General features: G+C 49.8%; 1 protein-coding gene across 1 annotated transcript in view; it reads left to right on the top strand.

Moving 5' to 3' along the window:
- LOC112557692 overlaps positions 1–4,646 on the top strand; it is a 68,234-nt gene extending 63,588 nt beyond the window's left edge. The window contains exons 3-4 of the mRNA XM_025227687.1: positions 2,502–2,973; positions 3,429–4,646. Of these exons, the coding sequence (XP_025083472.1) occupies positions 2,809–2,973; positions 3,429–4,646 (1,383 nt within the window). The 5' untranslated portion in view covers positions 2,502–2,808. The remainder of the gene's footprint in view (positions 1–2,501; positions 2,974–3,428) is intronic.
- The last annotated feature ends 9,108 nt before the right edge of the window (positions 4,647–13,754 follow it).

Below are 13,754 nucleotides of genomic sequence, written 5' to 3'. Positions count from 1 at the left end.
GTGGGGAGGGGGGACTGATATAGTTGTGGTTGTCGTAGTACTTGTGTCTGCTGTACTTACAGACGTGTGCCTGATAACACACCAAGATGTGTGAGCATTACCAGATGTTGCAGGAAGCGGCCATTATTACCACTGACAGACATTTTGTCCAACAAACTACAACAACGACTCGCGGCACGGGGAGGCTGGGTGGTGGGGGTGGCTGTCGGCCTACAGCTGCACAGGAGTAGCGGCCCTTAGCAGCTGTTAGACCAGACAGAGTAGTGGTACCTGTCCTCCTGACTCGGGCCAAAACAAAACCTAGCGGCTGAGGGTTGTAACAGTGTGGAATGTCAACAAGAGAAAACAAATATCACAGAGATGGAATTCTCCAGCTCGTTCAACACAAAGGGACTTTTTAAGTCATGACAGGAGAAGTGTTGTGCTTTACTAGACATCCTGTCCCGTATCCAGTGGCAGCAGCAGACGACAGGTGCTGAGGGAAGGGAGAGAATCTTCACAGCTGCGCCGTCTGGTAGGTTACCTGTGCAATGGCCGCCAGTCCTTACTCCACATCCAAGCTGTGTCCCACGTACATTTCACTTCATTTTATACATACTGTGAGGTCAAGGTAGCAGTGACATTAGGAAGAGTGAAGGCGACCAGAGATTACAGTAACGGGTGCAGCTCCAAGAGGTAAGCAGCTCTAATACTCGGGACCCACCCAGTGCGAGGACGACAGGTCCACACCTGACGTGGGCAACAGAGACGATGGGTGGACAAGTCTCACCTGTAGCCGACTGTGGCAATGTGCGGGTGGTTGATGACCTGTTTGACACCCATTATCTGTTTGACACACCTGTTTGACACCATTATCTGACAACAGCTGTGCACACTACAGCTCAGACTGTTGCTCTCATGGACAGAGAGACTGCCAAAGCAGCATCCAAATAAAAAGGATGAAAGACTCAATAAACAACCTGTACAAACGGCCTGAGGCTGCGAGACTCACTGAAACAGTGTTGAGGTGACACGGAGGACAGTGGCTGTACACCAGTTGTTGTCAACACTGTCGGTCTGTCTGTCCTCCTGTCTGACCACTGCACTATGCAATAAGCAGATCGGTTTGTTGTGTACCAACGTCCAATAACACACAAACAACTGTGTAAACAACACAACAACAACTAACTGCTCGTGGCGCGATGCCAAGTGTATTTCCTTCCAGACATGAAAATATCCTTCCCGGTTATCTGCCCATGAGGTAACGAGGTAATGCAAATCTTCCATTATTTCTTCCTCTCTCCATTCTGGTATCTGAAAATAATGTTCCTTGATAGATGGCGCGACTGGGGAGGAAGGACAATTCAGGGAGGGGGTGGGCATGTGCGAGGTGAGGGAGGGAGGGAGGGGTAAACGTCAGGTCATTGATTGTCGGCCCTGCAGCAGCAGGAGATAATCCATACCTGTCTTGTGGAATAGAGAGTGGCATGTACGTACGTGTGGCACAGAGAGGTATGTACATGTCTTGTGACAGAGAGGCATGTACATACAAGTCTTATGATAGAGGTATGTACATACAAGTGTCACACTTGTCACACCATTAGTGGTTGCTACATATTCAAGTGTCACAGCATGTTACTTTGTCACAAATGCTAAGCAACAAAGTCGAAAAGAGTGTTAGACACTTTGGTGCACAAACTTGTGACTGGAATGTCTGCAGACGATTTTTCCAGTTAACTACTAAAACGAGGCAGGTTTGTACAAAGCTTCCGGTTTAGTCCCATTCTTTGTTGCGGCTCGCCGAGACTACAGCGGAGAACTTGGCGAGAGGCTGAGCGTTGGTCTCGGCAGACAGACAGCCGTCCACCTGTTCATGTCGGTGGTGTGTGTGTGAGTGGAATGTGTTCAGTAAACACCTTGTCACACACACACACTACGTTGCACGGTGTTAAAGGAACAGCAGGGAGCTGAGTTTGTTGTGTAAATGTGATGTAACTCTGTGCCAGTTACTTCCCCTCACGTGTGACAATTGTCTGCTGTGGAGATACAGGATACACACCACCCTGCACAACCACAAAGCAACACTACAGACACCTGTACATACTGCCTTTACCTGCTCAACCTTTCAGCCAATCTTGGCACAGGTGTACAGGTGTGCACACAGACATGCAGACACACACACACACATATATATACATAGGCCACCTGTGTACACAAGTGACATCACTACATTGACCTCTTTGTGTGTATGGTGACGTTTGTAGTGCCATCACTGTGATCAGCCACACTAGTCCTTGTGGATTATGACATGACACTCCCTTGACATGACATGACATGACATGACATCATATTAGTCTGCACACCGTCACCGTGATTGTTTCATGAATGAAAGTGGAATATCTGCGTCCACTGCAGACATCGATGAAGGGAAAGCTTGATTACAGTAGAATGAGTGTTTGATCACGTGATCATGAATGTCCTGATGACAGTCACCATAGTGACCATGTCTTCTTTCTTTTCAGTCACGTGGTTTGTTGCTTCTGACCCAGCGGACGGTAGTTTGGACCACCTAACCACTTTGCTGTGACGAGGACCAAGGGGCCAGAAGACAGCAGTCTGCCCACCCCTCCTCTCCCAGCGAACTTGGGGAGGACGACAGTCACAACAGTCACAACAGTCACAACACCGACATCAAAGCCCTCAGTCACCGCCAGTGCACTCACTGGCCGCATGCATCGGGCCATCAGGAGGACAGCCATCCACACGCACGTCCAGCCAGCCAGCCACAGGGCCAGCCAGCAGCAGATTTGAACAAGACTAACGACAGCGATGAACTCGACAACCTCTGTGACTCCGGAGCAAAGCGGCGGGGGGGAGAGCCACTTCCTGAGCACCGGCGAGTTGTGGTCCCTGATCGCCATGCTGTCAGTCTTCTCCCTTACGGGCAGCGTGGGCAACGCCATCGCCCTCTACGTCTTCTCCAACCTCAAGCAGGTACAGACACACAAACACACAGACATACAGCCATAGCCACGCATATACAGATACACACACAGACACACAAACAGACACACAAACACACAGACAGCTACGCATATACAGACACACAAACACACAGACAGCCACAGAGACTCATAAATATATTCACACATACACTCACAGACACATTACACACATACACAGACATTGCACACATATACACACTTTACACACACACATACACACATACACACATTCACACATTGCACACATTCACAGTAAACATGTTAAATGTAGACATGTAGTGTGTGAACGTGTAACGTGCTGACCTACTCTGTGTGTGTGTTGTCTGTGTGTCTGTGTGTGTATGTGTCTGTGTGTGTATATGTGTGTGTGTGTGTGTGTGTGTGTGTGTGTGTGTGTGTGTGTGTGTGTGTGTGTGTGTTGTCTCTGTGTGTGTGTGTGTGCAGAAGCTGACGTCCACCATCTTCATCCTGGCGCTGGCGGGCACTGACTTTCTCACCTGCCTGCTGACCATCCCCTTCACCATCGCCGTGGAGGCCCTGGACTTCAAGATGCAGGTGGACTTTTTCTGCAAGCTCTACCACTTCCTCATCACCACCACCGTGCCCTTCTCGGCATTCGTCATGGTGGCCATCGCGGTGGACCGCTACCTGTGCATCTGCCACCCGTTCCTGCACTGGATGACCGAACGGAGAGCCAAGTTCATCATCGCTGCTCTCGTCCTCTTCACCTTTTTCATCGGCGCCATCGTGTGCGTGCACTACTCGGTGTACGGGGAGAAGGACATCCCCCTGCCCAACACCCCCAGCACGTGGACCACGCCCCACACCCCGGGTCACGCCGTCTTTCACACGCTACCCGGCCTGGGCCATGCGCTGAACCACACGCTGCAGCCCGCCTACAACTTCTCCCTCGCCCACCTGGCAGGAACAGGAAGTGACATCAGCGCCGAGCCGTCCTTCACGTCAGGTTTGTCGTCGTCCTTGTCGTCGTCCTCCTCCTCGCCGCCACCAAAGCCAACGACAAGCATCGGAGAGGGGGAGAACCTGACGGTGCGCGCCATCACCCACATCTTCTGCGACCGCCGCAAGGACACCATCGACATCACCTTCTTCGACGCCTTGCAGAGGATTTACTCCGCCTTCTTCCTGGTGTCGTGCGTGTCCGTGCTGGTGCTCTACTCCCTCATCTACCGCTCCGTCATCGCGCAGCGCCGCAAGAAGCTTCGCATCCGCTCCGCCACCTGCTGCTTCCTGTGGGACGGGCCCGGGGTCAGCAAGGGCGAGCCCTCCGAGGTCACCACAGCGCTGGAGCTGTCGCAGGCCAATGGCGAGCACACCAAGAGCCGCGCCGACGACGCGGCGGCGACGGATGAGCTGCGCGCGCCCTCCAACGGCTCCAGTCGTGCCGCACCCACCTCGCGCACGCGCCTGGAGAGGATGCGCATGGCCAACATCAAGACGGCGCTCATGCTCTTCGTCGTCACGCTCGTCTTCATCATCTCCTTCTTGCCGGCCTGGCTCATCGCCCTGGAGATTGTCAAGCTGCCTGTCATCGTCTTCTACATGTACTTCTTCTACAACGTCGTCAACCCCATCATCTACGCCTTCATGAACCAAACCTTCCGGGCCGAGTTGCAGAAGCTGTTCGCGTGCCGGCGCTGACGGTGTGGGCGGGTGGGAGCGTGGGACGGGAGGGCGCCACCATAAAAACTGTTGCGCGGACAACCAGCGCGTGACGTTAAAGGTCGTCACGGGGTAGAGGCGTGACACTTGCGCGTGACTGTGCACGTCCCTAGTGCAGCTCTCCCTGGAGGAGACCAAGCGCCTGCTTGTTGTTGTGACGGGGGCCTGGAGTGATCTTCAGTCACAGAAGTGTCCTTTAGAGCAAAGGTCACTGTCAGTGCAGGTCACAAGTTCAAAAGGTCAATGCGGGTGTCGGAGGTCGCCTACGATCTGTGGGCGTGACAGACGGTAGATGATTGGGTAAAACAAATGTCGAGAGGCAACTCATCGTCTTTATCCGCCACTAACAGTCAAGCTTACTGATCACGTAGTTACGTAGCTGTGACGTAGACGCCGGACGTGACATCTCTTTGTTGTATCATGTGTACGTCACTTCTGCCTACATTTCACTGTCATGACCCCTGTGTACGTGTCACCATGTCGGCTTATCACACGAGGCTGTCCAGCACCGCCACACTGAGCGTCATTCACTAGTCACCCTCCGGTCATTACTTACCTCCGCTCGCATGTTGTCTTCCCACCTTTCGACCTTCCTGTAATTACTGAATGCTTTGAGTGCGACTACAGTACGTTGTGCAACTCTTGATTGCCAACAAAGTCAACCTGTAAACACTATTGCCAGTAGCATCTCACCTGTGAACATTCTCCATCACGTACCAAGACCCACCTGTGAGCTGCATGTTAGTTGATGACTCACCTGCGAGCATTCTGTCTTATTTAAGGACTCACGTTGTCTACCGTTGTCTACCGGTCTACCTGTGAACGTTGTCTGTCCCACAAGGACCCACCTGTACACGTCGTCCATGAACAATGTCTAAAGAGCACTGGTCACAGAAAGTATCCGATGTCGCACCTGTGAACACTGTCGACCATCGTCATCAAGAACTCACTGGTCAGCAAAGCCACATTTAAAATGACTGACAGTAACGTGTTGTCACACGCCATGAAATCCTGTCACACACACTGTAGCACTTCATAGCACACTGTCACACACTGTCACACACTGGCCGTCATAATGTCACATGCCAAATGAGCAGCACGTGCTGTTACGTACGCTGGACGACATCGCCATTGTTCCTGTATGGTGCAGGGCGTGACGTGTGACGGTCACGAAACTGACAAGAAACACGTGACAGGCTGACAGGAACTGTGACAAGAGATGGGCAAGAGGCGGACAAAAGACAAAGTTGTGCACTTTCTACCCTCCTGACACCAGAAACTGCCACGTCACGGGTACGTGTGCTGGGTGTGCACTCCCGCCATGAGACGTGGTGAGTCTTGTCTCGCGATGAAATGTGACCGGAAGTGACGTAGTAATCGTGAATGGAATGCAGGCATGTGCGTGTGTGTATTTGTGGGTGCTGTGCGTTTGTGTGTGGGTGTGGATGTTGTGGGAGGTGTTTGTGTGTAGGGGGGAGCTCTGTGAGAATCTGGAAGTTTGTATAGTAAGCAGGGTGTCCCCTGACGACGTACTTTGTGACGTACTGCCAAGTCAACGCTGGTTACACACCCTACAGTGTATATCCACACCTGACACACCTGGACCGGAAGTGCATTTCGAGTACAGAAACATGACACATCTGGCCCGGAAGTGTACTTTGAACATGAAACCTCAGATCTTTGGTACAGGTCGTTGTCACATCACGTGGTGGGGTGGCTGTCGCTGGCTGTACATCTGCAACTTCACAATCAGAGCCGCTGGCGATGCACACACTTGCAATGCTATAATGCACTTCCTTCCACACTATCGACATGCGCAAACAGACTTTCCGGTCACACCACATCCTGTCATGCATTGCTGGCAAGCACTGGGCCGTGACGAGGGGAGAAGTAGTGGAGGACGTAGCGAGCTGACAAGGCGATACCAACGCACTCAAAGTGTCACGATGGAAGGACATTAGCAATCAACAGGGAAACGAATGGTTTTAAACGAGGTTCGTTGGGGTCAGCATGTATCCAGATGAAGTGACGTTTGTAAGCAACAAATGGTTTAGACGTCACAGTACTGACCTATGAACAGCAACAGTATACTGAGCATAGTGGGTGGAAGTGTCCACAGCAGTACCCGATCATTTAGTTGTCCACAGAGTTGTACAACTGCAGCTTGTACGTCACGTGACGATACATACGCTATTAGCCACACGTCACGTGGACAATGAGTGAACAGACTTGTGGGTGATGGTGAAGATGTGGGTGATGGTGCAGCACAAAGTGTGACGTTTCTCTTTCTATCTCCTCATTGTGGCTGTCTACCCTGTTGGGCGCCATGACACCCCTGGTGACGTCCAGAGGTCTGGCTTTCAACAAAGGCACTAATCACAAGACAGCGCCACCTGGACGCTGGCCTACTCTCGTCATGGTGTGACGGTGTTGCGTGAGAGACATAATGTGACAGATATAATATTGTGTGACACAGATGTGATGTGTGACACTTTGTGGTGTGAGACACATGCGCAATGTTGTGTGACACAGACATGGTGTTCCTTGACATACATGGTATGTGACACATGCATGGTGTTGTGTGACACAGACATGGCGTTGTGTGACACATGCATGGTGTTGTGTGAGAGACATAATGTTGTGTGCCACCGTGTTGCGTGAGACATGGTGTTGTTTGAGTGACACTGGTGTGTAACACAGACATGGTGTTCCTTGATATACATGATATGTGACACAGGCATGGTGTTGTGTGACACAGACATGGCGTTGTGTGACACATGCATGGTGTTGTGTGAGAGACATAATGTTGTGTGCCACCGTGTTGCGTGAGACATGGTGTTGTTTGAGTGACACTGGTGTGTAACACAGACATGGTGTTCCTTGATATACATGATATGTGACACAGGCATGGTGTTGTGTGACACAGACATGCCGTTGTGTGACACAGACATGGCGTTGTGTGAGAGACATAATGCTGTGTGCCACCGTGTTGCGTGAGACATGGTGTTGTGTGACACATGGTGTTGTTTGAGAGACACTGGTGTGTGACACAGACATGGTGTTCCTTGACATACATGATATGTGACACAGGCATGGCGTTGTGTGACACAGGCATGGTGTTGTGAGCTGCACACCAAAGGAAGACAAGAGTTGTGCGCATGTCTCTGCACACATCTCAGTGTGAACAAAGGTGTGTCAGGAGTGTTTCGTGTGCACAACGTGGACAGCGCAGCTCGTGATGTGAGGTCACGACTAGCGACTGCCGGTGTATGTGTGTGTGTGGTGGGGGGCAGCGATGTAGTTAAACACTGAGGTCAGCGACTGTGTGCGGTCATTGTGTGTGGACAGTGACATTGAAATCCCCTGGCGCTGTGTCCTGCCCTTTATGTGTCTCGGCCTTGACACTAGTGTCACCGTCCTGTGAGTGTCGGCCCTAATGTCATCCTACAGGTTGTCGTCTCTGTCTCGCGTGTTGCTAGTACATGTAGTTAACTGAACCTGTGTGACGTAAGTGTGTGGAGAAGGACAAGGTAGTGACGGTCAGTGCTGGGGCTGTGTGCACGCACGATGTTGTTGTCGTCCCTCAGCAGCGGTGTCGGGGTCAGGTGACTGTCCTTTGATGTGGGCCGGCAAGGTGTGATGACGCTGGCTGTACTCACGTGGTAGTCACGTACCGCACAGCTGGTGCCACCTTCTGGATCCTCATTCCTGCTCTCCTGTATCTCCTGGCTGCTGTGTGCCTGCAGTGAACACACCATCACCGTGCTGACTGACAGTGAACACTGACACATTCACTGACTGACAGTGAGCACTGTCACATTCACTGACTGACAGTGAGCACTGACACACTCACTGACAGTGAACACTGACACATTCACTGACAGTGACACATTCACTGACTACGCTCTTCTTGATGCAGGGCTACCTAGAGGCATGTGACATGTCACAAGCGGGGGACAGGTGCGCCTGAGTGCTAGTCACGTGTTGGTTAGCTGGCGCCGTCTACTACAGCTACTCTTGTAGTTCCCACTACAGTAGTCATCGGTTGAGTGCCGTGTGCATCTACAATCTCCTTACCTGAACTCTGACACAGTTTGTAATGGTGTCACACCACAAGCAGGAGTCTGCTGGCATGACACCTGTGTCTTGTCCACATGCTGTGCTGCTCACCTGTACTTTCTCTTCAAGCTGCCTATGACGTAGCCACTAGCTAGCTGACTGTAGTCAGTAGTCAGTAGTAGTCCATCATGTCAGCTGACTGTAGGAAGTAGTCCATCATGCCTCTTGATGTTTGCTTGTTGTTTGTCATGCCAGCTGCTAATCATCATGCCTGGTGACGCACGTGTCATGCCAACGATCGTTTGTGAGACAGTCTTAGTGCCAGACAGGTGTGCGTGCGTGTGTCAGTGAGTGTGCTCAAGTATACAGGTGTCTACTGTATCTCAAAGATCATTAAATGTCTCATTCCCTTCACAGCCCAGGCAGAGTGTCATGAATAATACAAATTATCTTTGCTAACATCTATTTTAGAAACGTCAATACCGAAAGTTGCAGACTCCTGTGTCTTCTGTTTGTAACTCCACACAAGTTTGTTTCGACAGTTTCGGCGTCTTTTAGCGACTGGATGTAGGGAAGTATTAATATAGATATATGTATATGTAGATACACACACACACATACATATACATATATAGGCCCAGGCTGGTTACTGCCTGCACGTTCTTCTCGTCGCCTGACGACATTTTACCCGCCACCCTTCTCTCCAATGCTGCTGCCGATGTGACGACTGGCTTCGGGTGCTGTACACCTGCACACCTGCACACCTGTACACCTGTACACCTGTACACATTCCTGCAGCAAGGTTTCGCGGTCCTCTCACCTGATGTAATTTCCTATCGCTACCAGACTTTCTTAGCAGAGACTCGCCTCATGTTAATGTGTTACATCACATGTTGTTGTTCACCTGTTGATGTAACGAGTACGTCAACTGTTCTTGCTTATGTGTTCATGCTACGACTACGTCACACATTCTTGTTCACTTGCTGTTGACGCGGGCCATGGTGTCTGTCCTGTGGTGCTGCTGCAGTCGCTGTCACTTACTGGACAGGGTCCTAAGGTCGCCTCGTCGTGTCTCTGGGTGCATCACGTGGTCAGAGTTCAGGGGTCAAAGTCGCCTCGTCATGTTTCTTTGGCTGCATCACGTGGTCAGTATCTAGGGGTCAAGGCCTTGTTCTTCAGCTCCAACTGTCCGAGAACACAGTGACTGACCCAGGTCATCCAGCTGACGTCTTCAATGTAGTTACCTACCCAGTCTACACCGCGTGTTTGTAACAAGCAGTGGGTACCTGTCTCTACACCTGATCACTGCTCACGCAGGGGCTGTCTGTGACGTCACATGTTTGCTGAAACTATAGGCACAAAATGGACTAATTTTAGTCTCTACGTCACGCGGATTCTAATTCTAGTCGCTAGAAGTGCGTGACGCAAATTCTAATTCCAGTCAATAGAAGTATGTCACGCGGATTCTAATTCTAGTCGCTAGAATGACGTCACGCGGATTCTAATTCTAGTCGCTAGACCTACGTCACGCGGATTGTAATTCTAGTCTATAAACTCCGAGACATCCCCCATCTGGCATCGCTGCAGTCACGCAGAGTCACAGTATCCTTGTCTTCATTCGTGTCGTGACCTTTGAGCCCACGTCACGCTCCCTGGCACTGCTGCCTCACGCGCCATCCATCCAGGGCGCACCGACTAGCGCCCGCCACTCACTGTCATCAGGTACCCGGAGTGCAAGTCCAGTATGCTCAAGGATCGTGACCAGCAGTCATCTCCAGGTCCGCACGTGTCAGGCGCCTGCAAGACCTGGGTTGGTGCGGGAGGCCGTGTGGTCGGTCGGTCGACTGGGCGCGTGTCCATCAAGCTCCTGGTCGTTGCCGCCCGTCATCTTGTCGTCTGTTGTACGCTTATTGTTCCCGCCAATTATCAGCCATGTGTCATCAGCAGGTTTCACTTTTATTGCTGTGTCAACTGAAAATAAATCTTACGGAAGTGTTTCCGTCTATTGTTGTGCTACTCTTTGTCGACTTTACACACGTTTAACCACTCTCCTCTACCAAGACGAAATGGCATGACAACTGATAACTAGCTTGAATAAGGAGATCAAGTTGCTGGAAGCAAGTTGGCCAGCTTTGCTTTGTGTAAAGAAGAAAGATGTTTGGCCACCATTTTGTACACGTGACTTTTTCTAGTTTTGTTAACTTGATTTTCGTAACCAATTCAGTCGTAATGTGAGATTGTTTTGTTTCTATACCTCGTTACTGAAGTATTCAGTTTGAAAAAAAGGCTCAAATTACTTGTTTGTGTGTGTTTGTGTGTGTGTGCATGTGTGCACTGTACGTCACACACTATCACATGCTGTGTGCGTTCACCACTGGCGCTACGTCACGCAGATACAAGGTGACGCTTCCTCCAGTGTCCTTGACCCTGCTACCTACGACCTGCGTCTTGCGGCTGTCGGAAAGATCCGACAATGTTTAGGGCAGACGGAATGGAGACCCGACAAAGGAGGAAATATGGTGACTGCTGAAATCAGCGAGTTGTTGGCCTTGACATTCAAGACTTTTTATGTCCCCTTGACGTCAATACTTCAAGTCCTGTCACGTGATTTGAATAGCTGCGCGTGCTTGGACAGCATTCCATTCTGGGCACGACACGGGGCAGGGAGTGGGGCTCAGTTCACACGAGTTGCTGGCCCCAACACTCATCGTTCACTGGACACATCGCGACTACAACCCTCGTGACGCCACACTGCACGTAACTGGTCATTACCCTCACAACACGCTGCACGTAACTTGTCATTATCCTCACAACACACTGCACGTAACTTGTCATTATCCTCACAACACACTCCACGTAACTTGTCATTATCCTCACAACACACTGCACGTAACTTGTCATTATCCTCACAACACACTGCACGTCATTATCCTCACAACACACTGCACGTAACTTGTCATTATCCTCACAACACACTGCACGTAACTTGTCATTATCTTCACAACACACTGCACGTAACTTGTCATTATCCTCACAACACACTGCACGTAACTTGTCATTATCCTCACAACACATTGCACGTAACTTGTCATTACCCTCACAACACACTGCACGTAACTTGTCATTATCCTCACAACACACTGCACGTCATTATCCTCACAACACACTGCACGTAACTTGTCATTATCCTGACAACACACTGCACGTAACTTGCCATTATCCTCACAACACATTGCACGTAACTTGTCATTACCCTCACAACACACTGCACGTAACTTGTCATTATCCTCACAACACACTGCACGTCATTATCCTCACAACACACTGCACGTAACTTGTCATTATCCTGACAACACACTGCACGTAACTTGCCATTATCCTCACAACACATTGCACGTAACTTGTCATTACCCTCACAACACACTGCACGTAACTTGTCATTATCCTCACAACACACTGCACAGCATCCCGTTAGTTACGTCACATGGTGTGCTGGAGGTAAAGGTGACCCTGTGAGCATCGTAACATCCACATGACGTTCCCATGGAAACTATTTCCACCCTCGTCATCAGTTGCTATGGCAGCCAGAGGAGCAGAAAAGAAAGCCAAAGACGTGAAGACAGTTTTTCTTTTTCGGTGTATATTTTAGCGACTGTTTCAGAAATATCCCTGCCAGCCATCTTTGCGTGCGGATTGCCTACGTTGTGCAAGATATACATATATACATAATGTATACAAAGTGCGGCTACACAATCGGCTTTGTCTTCAAAATCCCAGTATACTCACGTCAACGTGACACCACACGTAGTCAACGTCAACACCACACGAATTCACATCTCACGCACGCGCACACACACGTGACGTGGAAGCAGATCACCTCTGTGTTACAGAGCGAACTCACTAGTAACCACGTGACTGGCAGCAAGCACTAGCGTACATCTACATACACACTATCAATGTGTACTTTGTGTACTTTAGAGAAACATTTACATCTCCTGTAGACAGCTTTCACTTTGCTCATCCGCTTACTTCAGAGAGAACTCCTAAGGACGAAGAGGGGTTCGCTGAGAGAGAGAATGGAGAAGGGTCTAAGGGAGACAATCAAACAAACGTTAGCGTCATGTTCCAGCAGCAGCTGCCTCCCTTTGCTGGCGAGGCGGTGATGGCGTCGTTTCCTGCTCGTGCCGCGATAGATTCTTGTCAACGTTTGATGAGCTGTGAGTCCGGGCTGGAGCTTTGTGTGTCACAACATCCGCTGGACTGTCCTGTAAACACTGGAGGTCACAACTGCAGCACGTGACAAAACTTCATCCTACCTTTCCTGCTTACATTTCCCTTTAATGCTCAGACTTTTCTGGAAAACTTGCTCTCAGAAAACGGTCCTTTACCGGGTAGTTGTCTTCGTTGTGATAAAAAATATTCAGACTGAGTAAAATTATTCTATTTCTTGCAAACACAACGTGAAATGTCTTGTATAATGGAATTTTAATTGCTGTTGAATTAACCAACAGAGAGTAACACACTGATTTCAAGCTGCGAGCACGCGCCATAGTAAGGTCACGCATATTTCCTCCTGCTGTTGATGACCTGCTTTTTTAACAAATTGATTTTGCATATATCCTCGCAAATGTTGGTCCAGCATCTTATTTAACCTCACATGATATTAAACCAGATTATCTGGAAGTTACAAGTACAAACACAACTCCTAAACATTTACTACATTTAACCTGCAGGAAAGAATCTTTCACTGATGATGATGAGGAGGAGGAGGAGGAGGTATAAAGCTCTAGATCACACTCACGAAGGAGCATGCTCTCAGCACTTACAACAAATAGGAGGCATGGAAGGAGGAACAGGTGTGCAAACAAAGTAGTTGAAGACAAACATAGAAGACACAAAGGGGAATCAGGGAACAAACACTCAGGATGGAAAGTGCCATAAGTCTACAGAAAATAACGAGCAGGCAGACTAGTCAACTGACTATAATCACAACTATTGACAACTAATCAACACAAGAAGTAAGTAAAA

The sequence above is a fragment of the Pomacea canaliculata genome, linkage group LG2 (assembly GCF_003073045.1).
Source record: "Pomacea canaliculata isolate SZHN2017 linkage group LG2, ASM307304v1, whole genome shotgun sequence".
NCBI lineage: Eukaryota > Metazoa > Mollusca > Gastropoda > Architaenioglossa > Ampullariidae > Pomacea > Pomacea canaliculata.
Note: the sequence above shows the minus strand (reverse complement) of the source record. Positions and strands in the feature narration are given on the sequence as shown.